At 45.9% G+C, this 15,717-nt stretch overlaps 1 protein-coding gene across 4 annotated transcripts; it reads right to left on the bottom strand.

The window, feature by feature from the left end:
* Positions 1–5,947: 5,947 nt before the first annotated feature.
* On the bottom strand, positions 5,948–14,989 carry ATP5IF1 (ATP synthase inhibitory factor subunit 1). 4 transcript variants are annotated; one of them, XM_067725069.1, is made up of 4 exons: positions 14,822–14,984; positions 14,636–14,727; positions 9,943–10,074; positions 5,948–5,996 (listed from the first exon to the last, which is right to left on the bottom strand). In XM_067725069.1, exons 1-4 carry the CDS (start codon positions 14,906–14,908, stop codon positions 5,963–5,965), a joined length of 345 nt encoding a protein of 114 aa, XP_067581170.1. In that variant the 5' UTR covers positions 14,909–14,984; the 3' UTR covers positions 5,948–5,962. The 4 variants fall into 4 exon arrangements, with proteins under 4 accessions (XP_067581170.1, XP_067581169.1, XP_067581172.1 ...); XM_067725068.1 differs by lacking the exon at positions 5,948–5,996 and adding an exon at positions 7,817–8,027 and having other exon boundaries at positions 14,822–14,989; XM_067725071.1 differs by lacking the exon at positions 5,948–5,996 and adding an exon at positions 7,817–8,128 and having other exon boundaries at positions 14,822–14,982.
* Positions 14,990–15,717: the final 728 nt, after the last annotated feature.

The raw sequence follows: 15,717 nt of genomic DNA, 5'->3' as shown, positions 1-15,717 counted from the left end.
AAAAGCCCCGCGCCGCAGCCAATCAGATGCCTGTTTCCTGGGGAGGCGGGGCGACACCCCCCTCTGGAGCCTACGGCTCAGCCAATCGGCACCGGGAAGCGCCCGGGAACTCTGGGAGCTGTAGTCCGCCCCGGACGAATGCTGCAAACTTTTGCAAGAGGGTTTGGTCAGATTGCTGGCAATACCAGACGAGAGTGACATTCCGGAGAGTCATTAAAGCTGCATGACGAAAGGGGACTTCACCGGGCTGGGCCAGAGAGCCGGGTGTGAAATCCCTCTCAAGTATGTTCTTCAGCTTTTCAGTTCCTGGAGGGACTGGTTCGGGTTAGGAGAGGTAGCGCTAATTACAGAGCTGACCGCCAGATCTTTGGAGATCAGAGCACATAGCCCGGTTCCTCTGGCCTCCGGGAAGGCTCCATCTTAAAATGTACCAGACACAGGGAATCCAGCTTATTTGTGGAGTCTCTGGAAAAGCCTTCATTCATTGAAAGGTCCATGGCAACCTCTGGTCTAACCTCAGTCCCTATTGCTGCAGTTTCCCCTCTTCTGCTCCCTTGGGGCCTCCCACCCTGTCTTCCATACCCCTCTTCTAAAAACTTTGTAACAAGGTATTCTACTGTTGTTTTTTTTTTCTCACCTCTCTCTGGCCACTCCTTCTCTGACTCCTCTTTCTCCTCCCCACTCCTGGAACGTGGGTGTTCCCCTAGTTACTGTTTTCATCTTTCCTCTCTCCAGGCACACTCTCCCTCCCTGATCTCATCCATTTCCTGGCCTTCAACTCTCCATTTGGAAGTAAGTCGCTTCTACCAGCACCTCAGCACCTCAAAGCTGAATTCGTCTTCTTCTTTTCCCTTCCCACAGCCTCTTCACAGTTTTTCTTCAGAGCTCCACTTTTTGTTTCAGTTTTAAAGTTACTGTTTACTTGGGACAGAGAATCCCGACAGGAGCAAAAGTGGACTGGATGACCTCCGACATCGCCTCTGAGACTTCCTGGGTCTAGGCTTAGGATTCCAAAGACGACCCTCTGACTTGGTCTCCTGCCTCCAGTCTCTTGGGGGAAGTAAATTAATCTCACCCTCTGCTGAGCTCAGGCACTTGGGCTGGGGTTCTATTATAACACTTATCACAGTCTACCTTGGGTTGTATTATTCTGTGTACATGTCTTATCTGACCCTTTTGATTATAAGCTTCTTGAGGACAGGGTCCACACCTTAACATCTTTGTCTTCTGCCCTATGCCACCTAGCACAATGTCCTGCCAATAACATGTTCTTGTTGACTAAATCTTCCTTTGAATTGAATTCCCCTTGAAATCACCCCCCACCCCAATATGTCAGATTCAGCTTTTATTTTCAAAATCTACTCTGTAATGTCAATGTTTAGATCAGCTTTACTGGTATTTCATCAGCTACAGAATAAAGGTCAAACTTGTAGATTGACATTCAATATCTGCCAAGATCTGCCTCAATTTACCTTTCTAGCCCTATCACGGCCACCTTCATGTTCCTTGTTTGATCTTCAAGCCTTTCTCTGCAAAGCTCTGGCCACTGAACTCCAACCCAGCAATCAATGCCTTTATTGGTAACTGTGGCCTGAATGAAGGCTTCAAAATTCTACTTCCTATAGACAGTATTGCTTCTTCAGCTCAGCTGAAAATAATCCCTCCCACTGTTCAACTCCTCAACACATTGTTTCTACCTTTTTGTACCACTGGCCTTCAAATTTGAAGCAGCATTGTTATGGGGTCTGAATGCCTTACCCCTTCTCTCCAACTAACAATGGAATATGTTATTGACCACTTTTGCAAAGTGAGGAAGCTCGAGTTCAGAAAAGTAAAACTTTGTATCAAGGTCATACAATGTCTTCTTTTGACTGCATCAGACTGTGTCAGAACTCCTTTAAGGCAGGAACTGTGTCTCTCTACCCCCACTGGCGTGTAGTAAGTCCTCAGGAAATACTTTTGAATTAATGAATATGAGTTGCTCTCCTTTGTAGAATGACCCTTTATAACCTTCAAGGAAGCGACTAAATCATTCCCAAGGCTTCACTTACAAAGTTAGTGAATTTGTGAAAAGCAAGAGATACTGATATTCTCAGTTGGATGAGATTTTGTGACCCAAACTCCTTGGAAAGAAAGCTCAGAAGGGACACAGATACTACCATTTACTGAGCTCCAACAACAGTCCAGGATACATCTGTTATCTCATGTAACTCTCACCACAATCTCATGAAGTAGGCATTATGGCCCATTTGACAGATGAGGTTACTGAAGCTAAAGAGGTGTGTTGACAAAGTTCAGACGGCTTAGTAATATGTTGAGTAAGGATTCAAACCTAGTTAGGGATGACTCCAAAGCAGAAATTCCACTGCACCACCGATGAGAGAAAGACCTGAATATGTAAGAAGCAGGCTGGCACAAGGAACTGATGCATAAAGCAGAATTCCAATATATTAATTGGGAGTGAGAAACATAATTGTCAAGTGGCCTATAATTGATGGGGCAGTACATCCCTCTTTATAGGACAGCCTCCATGAAAAGCCAAATTATCATCTGAAGGTGGCTAGGGCAGTTGGAATCTGAGCAAAAGGAGCCAGTGAAAAGATGAATCCCTGAACTAATTCCACTCAGAGCAAAACTGCTGGTTAGGGCTCCGGCTTCTTCCCTCTCTCTTTCATTCACTAAACATTTATTGACCATCTAGTGTGTACCAGGCACTGTGCTGGGCTCTGGAAGTCCAGCGGGGAAGCTTTCAGCCCAGGAGGACATGGCCAGGTGACATTGCCTGGGTTTGTTCCTCCCCTCCTCCATGCCTTGTATTTTTGGCTCGGAAAGATCCACCTCCTGTTGCCATACTCTCCACTCTTGCATCAGCTGTGTTGAGGCCACTGATTGGCCAAAGCTCTTTTTATTCCTCAATCACATTCCAGTCCTGAAGATACATCTAGGTTGGATTTGAAATGTTTCTGAGGTTTCTTTAGCTTCAGACCCTCTCGCAGATTTTAACCCTAATGGGATTCTCATCTGTTCTGTATTTATTCTTCCTAAATTAATTTTCGAATCCCCAATTCTGGGATCACTTTACTATAGTAGAATATTCTTGTACCCTGACCAGATCTGGGGCTTTGATTTATCAGTCCAGATGTAATTTTCTGAGTTCTTATTGTTTTGCCACGCGCTCCCCTCCCATCACAGAATTTAATTTCTGCCTTGGGGGAATTTCAGGAAAGAAACCCAACTCCAGCTGGTTTATTTGATAAAACCAAAGTAGACTCAACCTCTGTGGCTCATTCATACATTCATTCATTTAATTACTCATTAAGCAGGCATTTTGCTAGGTGCTGAGGGAGGTCCTTCTGGCTGACAGGTCCTGAGCTGTCAAGCTATACAACCAAAATTGAAACTGTACCCAGGAGTTGTGCATTAGGGGGCACAACAGCCACAGACTCTTGAAAACAGAGCCAACTCTCTCCTAAGAGCACTGCCCAGGAGTCAGGCAAGTAGGGTGCTAGGTTTTAGCTATGTGACCCAAAGTGAATTTTTTTTCATCTCTTGGAATCTTTTTCCTCATCCGGAAAACAAAGGAATTGAAATTAGCTCCAGAGCCACTGTGGAAAGAACTGATGTTGGGCAATACATATAATTCAGGTTCATCGATTGTATCCTGAGGACAGAAATCTTCAAAAAGGTTTCAAAAATTCACCCCTCTTAATAAATAAAACAAAAAACCCGACGAGCTCCAGTTTGGTTTTGTCGGCTGTGAGCCCTCAGCGCACCCTGCAGGCAGGACTCTGCTATAGCTCAGAACGGGCTGGGGAAAAAAGTGGATTTTTCAGTTCACAGAATCGTCAGGTCCTGAAAAGAGGTCAGGCAACAGCTAGGTAAAGATTGTGTGGTTGCTGAGGGTTCCCCTGCTGCCACCAGGAACCAGACTCCCCAAAGACCCCCAGCCCGAATACACATCCCCTTGTTTTGGCTTACTCTCATCTTACAGGCAGGAATCCTGGGGTCCAGAGAGAAGGCATTTGCCCAAGGTTCCCCAGGCAGTTGGCCACAGAGCAGTATTTAGAACCTTGGGGTCCGGGCCCCCAGTCCAGGGCCACCTGCGCCACAACAGACTGCGCCAGGAGTCTCACATTTCCAGAAAGAAGTGTTCTTGCTCTGGTGTTTTGCTCACCCTCTTTCCCCCTCTCCTCCAGGCCTAGAGGCTCCAGATATCCCATTCTCAGACAATCACCCTGAAGCCTGTCACTGGAGCAATGCCCCAGGACCTTGTCATCAACCTGTTCCACCTCTTCCTACCCTGAAAAGCCTTTCGTTACCCGCCCCCCCCCCAAAAAAAGTTGTACTTGGAAGCAGGATATCAGAGTTGAGGGTCCAATTCTTATACTTTATAGCTGTGTGAACCTAGGCAAGTCACTTCACCTCTCTGAACTTGCTTCCTGTTATGTAAAATGGGGCAATAACATTTACCTTCACAGGGACTATTGTGAGGATGAGAGTTGATACATACAAATCCCTTAACAAGGTTTGATGCAGGTTAAGTGTTCAGTAAACTGTAATTATCGTTTAAATTGTTACTGTTGTTCTTATTTTAAAGTACCTAGCTCAGTGACTGGTAGGTTGTTGGGTGTTCAAGAAAGGTGGTTATCACCATTAAATTAAAAAATTTGGATCAGGAAGCCTGGCATTTAGTGGGGACTGAATAAACGATGGTTAGTAATGTTGCTTTTTTGACCCAAGGGCGCCCAGTACGTTTGCAGCCTAAAAGTCTCTCCTTAGCAAAAGCAGCGGCACTTACTTCTTTTTGCTCAGCAACAGGCCCCTCTTATGAAAACCACGGCGGCCAATGAGCAGGAAGATGGGCGGGGTTATCTGGCAGCCAATAGCAGCCCGCAGCGGCACTCAGGCTAGGCCCAGGCTGGTTTCCAGGCTGGTTAGGGAAGCTAACCCCCCAGGCTGATTGCTGGGCGGGGGGTGTCTCCAAATTCTCCTGGCTCTGCTTATCAACCGGGCTCTGATTGGTAAGGACTGCGGCGGCCCGCCCCTCCCTCCGCCCGATACCGCCCCTGTGGGAGGGGGCGCGGACTACCCCATTCGCTTTCCATTTCTTTTTTTCCTCTTTCCTTTTCTTCTTTTAATGAACTTTTGGTTTTAGTTCATGTTTTTCCCTTCCAAATTACGTGACACACGTTATTGCAGAAGATTGGAAAATACAGAAAAGTATAAAGAAACAAAAGAAATAACCCGAGCGCTTCCCCGGTGGCGCAGTGGTTGAGAGTCCGCCTGCCGATGCAGGGGACACGGGTTCGTGCCCCGGTCGGGGAAGGTCCCCACATGCCGCGGAGCGGCAGGGCCCGTGGGCCATGGCCGCTGAGCCTGCGCGTCCGGAGCCTGTGCTCCGCAACGGGAGAGGCTACAACAGTGAGAGGCCCGCGTACCACAAACAAATAACCCGAAATTATATTCCTCCACCTCTCCTTTTTTTTTTTGTGGAACATAACGCAGCAAAGAAGCAGAAGGAGACAGCTCTACGTGCTCTGTTGTAGGTGCTCTACGTGTTCAATAGGTGCTCTACGTGAAATGAAAAGGTGTGCTGGATTTTATTTTTTTATAAATATGCTTAAAATTTTTTTTTTCTATTTCTTTAATTAATTATTTTTTGGGGCTGTGTTGGGTCTTCGTTGCTGCACGCGGGCTTTCTCTAGTTGCGGCGGGCGAGCGTGGGCTACTCTTCATTGCGGTGCGCGGGCTTCTCACTGCGATGGCTTCTCTTGTTGTAGGAGCACGGGCTCTAGGGGCGCAGGCTTCAGTAGTTGCAGCACGCAGGCTCAGTAGTTGTGGCTTGTGGGCTCTAGAGCGCAGGCTCAGTAGTTGTGGTGCACGGGCTTATTTGCTCTGCAGCATGTGAGATCTTCCCGGACCAGGGAACTAACCCGTGTCCCCTGCACTGGCAGGCGGATTCTTAACCAGTGTGCCAGCAGGGAAGCCCAGGTGTGCTGGATTTAATGTTAGGTTAAAACAAAGAAACAAAAAGCCAAGTTGCACAGTGATACATTTAGAATGATGTCATAGATATGTTCGTGATTACACAGAGGCAACAAAAGTCTGGAAGGATGTGCAGTTTGCAACAAACTGTTAGGGTCCAGTTACCTCTGAGATAAAGGGATAATAGAGAAATTATAAGACTTCATACACTACACTTGTTTAATAATTGTTTAAAAGCCAAGATGTATTACGTTTGTAACTTAAAAAAAAAAAAGATCCTTTTGAAGAGCGGGGGGTGGTGGGGGAAATCCCTTCGAAATTCTAATCCTACTACCAAGAGAGAATCAATGTTAACATGTTGGCTTTTATTTTTTGCGTATATTTATTTATTATATATATGTAATATATTACTATTATATATTTATTCTTTAACCTATGCTTATATTTACGGTATATAAATTATGTATGGTTGTGTAGCCTGCTTTTTCCACTTACTACATTTCGTGATAATTTTCAAAATATTAAATATTCCTTAATTTTTAAAAAATTAATAATAACGTGATTTTACTAATAGGTCATGTTATTTTTAGTAATTTTTTAAAATAAATTTATTTATTGACTTACTTATCTTTGGCTGTTGGGTCTTTGTTGCTGCGCGCGGGCTTTCTTTAGTTGCGGCGAGCGGGGGCTACTTTTCGTTGCGGTACAGCGGCTTCTCATTGTGGTGGCTTCTCTTGTTGCAGAGCACTGGCTCTAGGCACGCGGGCTTCAGTAGTTGTGGTACGCGGGCTCAGTAGTTGTGGCTCACGGGCTCTAGAGTACAGGCTCAGTAGTTGTGGCGCACAGGCTTTGCTGCTCTGTGGCATGTGGGATCTTCCTGGACCAGGTCTCGAACCCGTGTCCCCTGCATTAGCAGGCGGATTCTCAACCACTGCACCACCAGGGAAGTCCTCTTTTTTTTTTTAATTGAGGTAAAATTGGTTTATAACATTATGTTTCATGCATACAACATTATAATTTGACTTCTGCATATACCATAGCATGCTCACCACCAAAAGTGTAGTTTCCATCTGTCACCATACAGTTGACCCCCTTTACCCATTTGTCCCTTCCCCCACCCTCCTTCCCCTCTAGTAACCACCAATCTGTTCTCTATGTGTTTGTTTTGTTTGTTCATTTATTTCTGTTTTTTAATATTCCACATAGAAGTGAAATAATATGGTATTTGTCTTTCTCCATCTGACTTATTTCACTTAGCATAATGCCCTCAATGTCCACCCATGTTGTTGCAAGTAACAAGATTTCTCCTTTTTTTTTCTCCTTTTTTTATGGTATTCCATTGTATATTTATACAACATCTTTATCCATTCATCCATTGACGGGCACTGAGGTTGTTTCCATATCTTGGCTATTGTAAACAATGCTGCAATGAACATAGAGGTGCATATATCTTTTCAAATAAGTGTCCTTAAACATTTCTTTCTTTCTTTCTTTCTTTTTTTTTTGACCACATTGTGGGGCTTGCGGGATCTGTTTCCTGACCAGGAGTTGAACCCGGGCCATGGCAGTGAAAGTGCGAAGCCCTAGCCACTGGACTGCCAAGGAATTCCCCTTAAACATAATTTTTAATGGTTGCAGAATGTTCACGTGTCATATAATTTGTTCATTAATACCTATTGCTGGACATTTTTCACTACTTTATATCAAAATGAGATAAAACTCTTACATACAAAATATTGCATTATATTCCTGATTAGTTCCCCAGGTTAAATTTCTAGAAGCAAATCCATGAGTCAAAGGCTATGAACAAATACATTTCTCTTGATGCTAATTGTAAAAACTTTTAGAAGTTTATTTCTGTGAATGTTATTGATGCCTTCCTTAGGCCGGGCTGCCATAACAAAATATCATAGACTGGGTAGCTTAAAAAACCGAAATTAATTTTGTCACAGTTCTGGAGCCTGGAAGTCCAAGATAAGGTGCCAGCATGTTCATGTACTGGGGAGAGCTCTCTTCCTGGCTTGCAAATGGCTGTCTTCTCCCTGTGTCCACAGATGGCAGAGAGTGAGCAAGCAAGCTCTCTGGTGTCTCTTCTTATAAAGGCACTAATCCCGTCATGAGGGTCCCACTCCCAGGACCTCATCTAAAATCACAGAATGGGAGAAAATTTTTGCTAATTATATATCTAGTATCCAGAGTATATAAGGAATTCTGGGGGCTTCCCTGGTGGCGCAGTGGTTAAGAATCCGCCTGCCAATGCAGGGGACACGGGTTTGAGCCTTGGTCCAGGAAGATCCCACATGCCACGGTTCAACTAAGCCTGTGTGCCACAACTACTGAGCCCACGCTCTAGAGCCCGTGAGCCACAACTACTGAAGCCCGTGTGCCACAACTACTGAAGGCTGCGTGCCTAGAGCCTGTACTCTGCAACAAAAGAAGCCACTGCAATGAGAAGCCCTCGCACCGCAACGAAGAGTAGCCCCCGCTCGCCGCAACTAGAGACAGCCCATGCACAGCAACGGAAGACCCAACACAGCCAATAAATAAATAAATAAATAAGTAAAATCTATATAAAAAATAAATAAAATAAAGAATTCTGGAAACTGAAAAAGAACACAATCCAATTCAAAATAGGCAAAGGACTTGAATGGGTGTTTATTCAAAGAAGATATACAAACAGCCTATTGGCCAATATCATTAGTCATCAGGAAAATGCAAATCAAAACCACAATGAGCTACCACTTTTTTTTTTTTTTTTTTTTTTTGCGGTACGCGGGCCTCTCACTGTTGTGACCTCTCCCGTTGCGGAGCACAGGCTCCGGACGCGCAGGCTCAGCGGCCATGGCTCACAGGCCTAGCCGCTCCGCGGCATGTGGGATCTTCCCGGACCGGGGCACGAGCCTGTGTCCCCTGCATCGGCAGGCGGACTCTCAACCACTGCGCCACCAGGGAAGCCCAATGAGCTACCACTTTACACACACTAGGATAGCTAGAGTCAAAAAGTCAGATATAACAAGTGGTAGTAGAGATGTGGACAAACTGGAACTCTGTACATTGCTGGTGGAGATGCAAAATACCACTGTGGATAAACAATTTGGCAGTTCCTCACTAAGTTAAACATAGAATTACCCTATGACCCAGCAATTTCACTCCTAGATATGTATCCAAAAGAATTGAAAACAGGTGTCCAAACAAATACTCGTACAGGAATGTTTTTAGCAGCACTATTCACGACAGCCAAAAGGTGGAAACAAGCCAAATGTCTATCAATTGATGAATGGATAGTCAAAAGTGTGATATATCCATACAATGGAATATTATTCTGCCATTTAAAAAATGGAGTGAAGGGGCTTCCCTGTGGCGCAGTGGTTGAGAGTCCGCCTGCCGATGCAGGGGACACGGGTTCATGCTCCGGTCCGGGAAGATCCCACATGCCGCAAAGCTGCTGGGCCTGTGAGCCATGGCCGCTGAGCCTGCGCATCCGGAGCCTGTGCTCCGCAACGGGAGAGGCCACAACAGTGAGAGGCCCGAGTACCGCAAAAAAATAAAAAAAATAAAAGAAATAAAAAATGGAGTGAAGTACTAAAACATGCTACATGGATGAACCTTGAAAACCTTATTCTAAGTGAAAGAAGCTAGACACAAAATGTCACACATTGTATGATTCTATTTGCATGTGACATTCAGAACAGGCAAGTCAAGTCTATGGAAACAGAAATCAGACTAGCGGTTGCCAGGGGCTGGGTGGAGGGGTAAATGGAGAGTGACAGCTTAATGGGTATGGAATTTCCTTTTGGGGTGATGAAAGTGTCTCAAACTAAATAGAGGCAATGTTTGCACAACACTGTGAATATACTAAATGCCACTGAATTTTACACTTTAAATGGATAATGATTCATTTTATGTTATGTGAATTTTACCTCAAGTTAATAAAAAGACTGATGAGCAAGGAGGTACCTGTGGCATCTGCTAATTGAGAGGTTGTGTCGGGTGGCACCAACATGTGAAGTGTTGGCGTACATCTCCTTGTACTTCTTTGTTCCTTTGCCTGCTCTGAAGCTTTTTGTTCCTTTCCAGTGTTTCCAATTCCTGCAAGTAGGATACAAGTGGTTTAGGAGTTTTCTGCTCTAATAAAGGACTGCACCTAAAAAGAAGAGGGAAAGGAGCAAAGGAGGGAGAGAGGCTGGAAAGAAGGAAGGAGGAAGGAAGGACTAAGAAGTAGGAAACGGTGACTGATTCAGCTTACAAATGGCCAACTCAGCCCTGGGAAGATTCATAGAACTCACCACACTTCCTCCTCCTCCCCCATTGCTCCCTCCAGGCTCCAGATAGAAAGGCTGAAGTATTGTCAGTTCCCCAGGAACCAAGGGTCTCTCTCAATGCCAGGCTTCTTCGGATGCTGTCACTCAGTCTTTTTTTTTTTTTTAATTAATTTATTTTTGGCTACATTGGGTCTCCATTGCTGCGCATGGGCTTTCTCTAGTTGCAGCGAACGGGGGCTACTCTTCCTTGCGGTGCGCAGGCTTCTCACTGCAGTGGCTTCTCTTGTTGCAAAGCACAGGTTCTAGGCAAGCAGGCTTCAGTGGTTGTGGCATGCAGGCTCAGCAGTTGTGGCTCATGGGCTCCAGAGCTCAGGCTCAGTAGTTTTGGTGCACGGGCTTAGTTGCTGTGCGGCACGTGGGATCTTCCCGGACCAGGGATCGAACCCGTGTCCCCTGCATCGGCAGGCGGATTCTTAACCGCTGAGCCACCAGGGAAGTTCCCTAAATATAATTTTTAATGAATACGTTTCAGAAATCTGAAAATGGAATACATAGAGTATGCAGCAATGCATATTCAAGAATAGTGGAACAACCCAGGGTCGTCCCCAATTGTCCAGGCAAGTCCCACCACCCCCAGCCTGTCCCACAGTGAGGAGGTAGTTAACAGGAAGCTGAACCGCTACACTGGAACTGCAACTCAAGACTGTGGGAGCAGGAGTTCTGAAGTAAAGTTCTTGCTCAGCACAAACCTGGTTGTGTGACCTTGAGAAAGTTATTCACTATTCCCTGCTTCTGTTACTTTGGTTATAAAATTAAGCTAATGGTATGAACCTATTTACCAGAAATATCATGAGATTTAATGAGCGTAGTTGTTGCTCACGGGCTCAGTAGTTGTGGTGCATGGGCTTAGTTGCTCCGCGGCATGTGGGCTCTTCCCGGACCAGGGATTGAACCCATGTCCCCTGCATGCAGGCAGATTCTTAACCACTGTGCCACCAGGAAGTCCCAGTTTAAAAAAAAAAAAATTATTTAGGTTTTTGCCGGGTCTTAGTTGCAGCATGCGGGATGTTCGCTGTGGCATGCGGACTCTTAGTTGTGGGATGCATATGGGATGTGTTCCCCAAACAAGGATTGAACCCAGGCTCCTGCACTGCGAGTGCAGAGTCTTACCCACTGGACCACCAGGAAGTCCCATAAAGCTCAGGTAGTCTTAAATTAGGCTGCTCCAAAAATTCATTTAACCTTTTTAAGAATTCAAACTCACGATTCCTCATTTTCACGTTAAAGTTCCAACTTTTTGCTTCAATCATCATTAGACTGATTTTTATTTAAAATATAGGACAAGAGCAGATGGTACACTGCTATTGAGGAATCAACTCAGGAACATCATTCCCAATAAGGAAATTATTGATTGTAAGTCATGAAAACACTGTCATCTTCAAACTTAAGAGGTTGTTTTGTTTTGTTTTTGGCCACGTCGCTTGCGGGATCTTAGTTCCCCCATCAGGGATCGAACCTGGGCCCATGGCAGTGAAAGCAGGGAGTACTAACCACTAGACTGCCAGGGAATCGCCAAACTTAGGAGATTTTGTATGCCTTTCTTTGGTCACAAAAATGCGAAATGGAAGATATTACTTGTTCCTCAACCAATTTTTAAACTTTTCAAATTTTGTAGTGTTCTAAAATTTTAAAAAAGGTATATGACTTAATATAATCATTTCTTGCACTTCATCTTTGAGGTCATTTTGTTGCTGGCCACTAGAATCTCAGCACTCATACCTCAAGAGTACCATAAATAAGCTTTTCATCAGTAGCATCATGGACAAGTTTTGGAAACAGCCATTGTTTCTGGTCTGCAAGGGCAGGGTCAATGACTTATCCAAGCTGTTATCACTCAGTGGCCCTAAAGGCTTTTGTGTAATAGGGTCTTACAACAAAAGACTCGTCACAATTCTGGGGCAAATGATCTACTGAACTGGAGAATTGAAAATGTCTTGCCAATGGCCCATAGGTCACTTGAAGTTTTGTTTTGTTTTTTGTCTGGACGAATTACACAAGTAGTTTGTATAATAATTTAGCTAAATGAGGCCTTAAAGTCTAATTTGAATCAAGAGCATACTCGGCAAAGCAAAATATAGCCTAAGAAATAATTCTGATTCTGTGCTGTTAACAGATTTGATTAGGAGTCAAAACACCTGGATGCCAAGGCAACACATGATTTCTAATTCCAGCCTTCTCAACCTGCGCAAGGATAATTAGAACAAGGATAACTAGTTCATATGAAGAGCTGTTTACTCCATTTTATAAATGCAAAATGGTGTGATTATTGATGGTGCCTTGAATTACACCTTTTTAAGCAATCACTCCTGTTTTCCAGGCTGCTCTTGACCTTACGCTTTGGATTGAGGTTTATTCCTTAAGAAGCTTTCTCTGAACACCTCTTGACTAGTGTCCGACAGGGAAAGGGGCCTTTCCATTCTCCAGGTCACATTGGTCCCCCCATGTTGCACAGCACTTATCACACTGTGCTTTGTCTCCAAGTTCCCTACTGCTGGTACCCTGTCTGATTCATTTTAGTGGTTCAGTAGTGTATCCCCCTACCCCTCTTCAGATAGAAGGCATTAGACACAGTTCACTGATGACAATTTATTATAATTTGTTGGAAGCACACAGATAGATATTAATTAAACCAGAACTATGTCTGGTTTAAGAGAAGTGGGCAATAACAGGTAGCCATGCTATAGGGAACTGTGTGCACTTAATCATCATCACGTTTTAGTTTCTTGATTGACTGCTTGTGCCGCTCAATTTCTTTCTGCAGGTGCTCAATCTCCTTCATGTGATGAGAGATCTCATTTTCATGGTGTTTCTTCAAGGCTGCCAGCTGTTCTTTAGCACGAGCTCTACAAGGACATAGTGGCTCTTGGTTTAATCCCAATCCTTCACCCCAAAGAGACCTCTAAGCATAATCTGAAATACCTAAGGCAAAGAACAGGAGTCCCAATCCCATGGGAGTCTGGCTGGTCATCCTTGTCTACCCTCTCAAGCCCCATATTAAGAATACTCCACCTTAAGGTGTATCATTTTTAGGAGATGACCAAAATGATTCCATCTTCCTGGTGCTAGTGCCTGAAATTCCACCGCTAATGATGGATTCCTTTCAGATTCAGTAGAAAACTCCAGAGAGGTATGACTTAAGTCCCTAACTGGGGGACTTATTAGAGGAACAACCCAGAGAACAGAATCCCTTTTGGGAGGAAAAAGAGCAAAAGGTGGGGGTGGGATATACGAAGGGGCATAGTTAAAGGACAAATATATGTGTCCTATCCCAGTTAATCTAGGGCTTTCTTTACCTGAGAACTGCAAGACCCACTGTAAAGGCCAAAATGAAGGCGGGGGCGGGGGGAAAGAAGCGGTCTCTCGCAGTACTTGGCAGTCCAAGTTTAGGTCTCAAGAAGGGATGATTCAAATGTTGGTTCGGCCACATACGGGCCTCTGTTTTCCGTAACTGTACAATGCAGGAGGCCAATTAGATGATCTCTAAGGGCTGCACCTTGTCTCTCTGGTATGGCAGGTGCTATGGTGGTAATTCTTAAGAGTGAGCAAGAGAGGGTGGAAGAGAAAAGATAGGTCAAGGAGAAGCAGAAGCTAGATTAGTTCCACGCTGCTCCTCACTGTGGACAGAAGTCACTGTAAGATAACTCGAGGTTGGTAAACAGGATAGGTAGGCCCAGTCCACACCATACTCCTAAAAGCTGGGCTGGGTGGAGCAGGCCAAGTCTCTGAGGAGTGGGGGACAGGGTTCCAGCCATGAGCAGCTGCTACATGCTCTACGACCCACTCGCTCAGGCCAGTTGGAGAGGTGGGCGGGGGGGGGGGGGGGGGGAGGGTGTCTAGAAATGGCTGAGAGGGTCTGAGGAGTCAGGGAATCCATCCACGCCGGGCTAGCAAAGCTGAGGCCTGGGGTGATGGGTGGGTGAGGGCCGAGGGAGTCAGGCTCAGGGGTTCTGCATGTATTGGAACCGTCGGATCTAGACACTCTGGGAGGAATTTGGGGGGCGTTTGGCATGATGCGGGGTAAACTCCACGGGTGGGGATGGTAAAAGATTCAGGAACAGATGAGCGGTGGTTGGCGAGTTCTGAAGACCCGCAGGTGGAAACGGCTTGGGCGTGGAGGCCTTGGGATTCGGCAGCGCACGGGAAGGGCCCTACAGGTGGCGACAGTCGGGTCCTCAAGTGTTGGGTGTAACGGGTTCAGGGGCCGGGAGTTCTGCTGGGGGATGGGGCGCCCCAGGACGCCAGGGAGGGATGGGTGGGGCGACTGACAGTTGAAGGACTGGAAGGCCGTGAGAGATATAGGGCTGGATTCGGGGTCCCGTGGGCCTCACCGGAAGTATCGCTCCTCTTCGGCCTGCTCTTTTTTACCGAAGGCTCCACCGGCGTCCCGGACCGCGCCCGCACTGGAGCCGAGATTGTCTGCCTGCGGAAAGCGACGGGGGTATTGGTAAAGGTGAGGGCGGCAGAGAGGGGATCTGTGCTCAGGGCTGGGGCAACAGGCACCGCCGGCGGCGTACCGATTCCGAGCCGAAGCCCCGGCCCTGCATGGCCCAGACGCTCCACACGCCGAACCGCGTCCGCGCCGCCAATGCCGTGGCTGCCATTGCTGTCAGTGCAGCACCCCTCCAGTGACCGGAGGTGCAAGCTTCTTCGCAGGAGCTAACGGCGCTGCAGGCCAGGCCGCCAATCGTTTCGCTGGAGAGGCGGGATGAACCTGGGAGTAGCGAATCAGCAGAGGGAGAGGCGGGGTTCCTGTAGTTTGCAGCGAATCCTGGCCTAGAGGCGGGCCTATTCTTAGCCAACCCCTAGCAAGGGCTCCAGGGTCAAAGGACTGGAGAAAAATAATGGAGGAGATAGAAAAGCTGGAACAGAGGGGCAGAAGTCAAGAAATTGTAAACCTCCTACATCGCTGGTAGGAATGTAAAATTGTTCAGCCGCTGTGGAAAACAGCTTGGCAGTTGCTCAAAAGGTTAAATATAGAATTACCAAATTCCTTTCTAGGAAATTGTACCCCTCAAATAGAAAACTGGTACTCAACACATGTTCATAGCAGCACCAATTCACAGTAGCCAAAAGATGGAAACAACCCAAATGTCCATCAGCTGACGAATGAACAAACAAACTGTGTTATACACATGTGATGGAATACTATTAAGCCATAAAAAATAATGAAATAATGATGTATGCTATGCCTTGAATGAACCTGGAAAACATTATGTTAAGCGAATGAAGCCAGACACAAAAGGTCACATGTTGTATGACTGCATTTATATGAAATGTCCAGAGTAAGTAAGTCCATAAGGACAATACACAGATTGGTTGTTGCCAGGGGTTGGGAAATATGCGTACGAAATGTTGATCAGGTGCCGGGTATCCTTTTGGGGCCATGCAACTGTTCTGTAACTAGATAGAG

The sequence above is a fragment of the Pseudorca crassidens genome, chromosome 2 (genome assembly GCF_039906515.1).
Source record: "Pseudorca crassidens isolate mPseCra1 chromosome 2, mPseCra1.hap1, whole genome shotgun sequence".
Taxonomy (NCBI): Eukaryota; Metazoa; Chordata; class Mammalia; order Artiodactyla; family Delphinidae; genus Pseudorca; species Pseudorca crassidens.
This window is presented reverse-complemented; position numbering and strand designations above follow the sequence as displayed.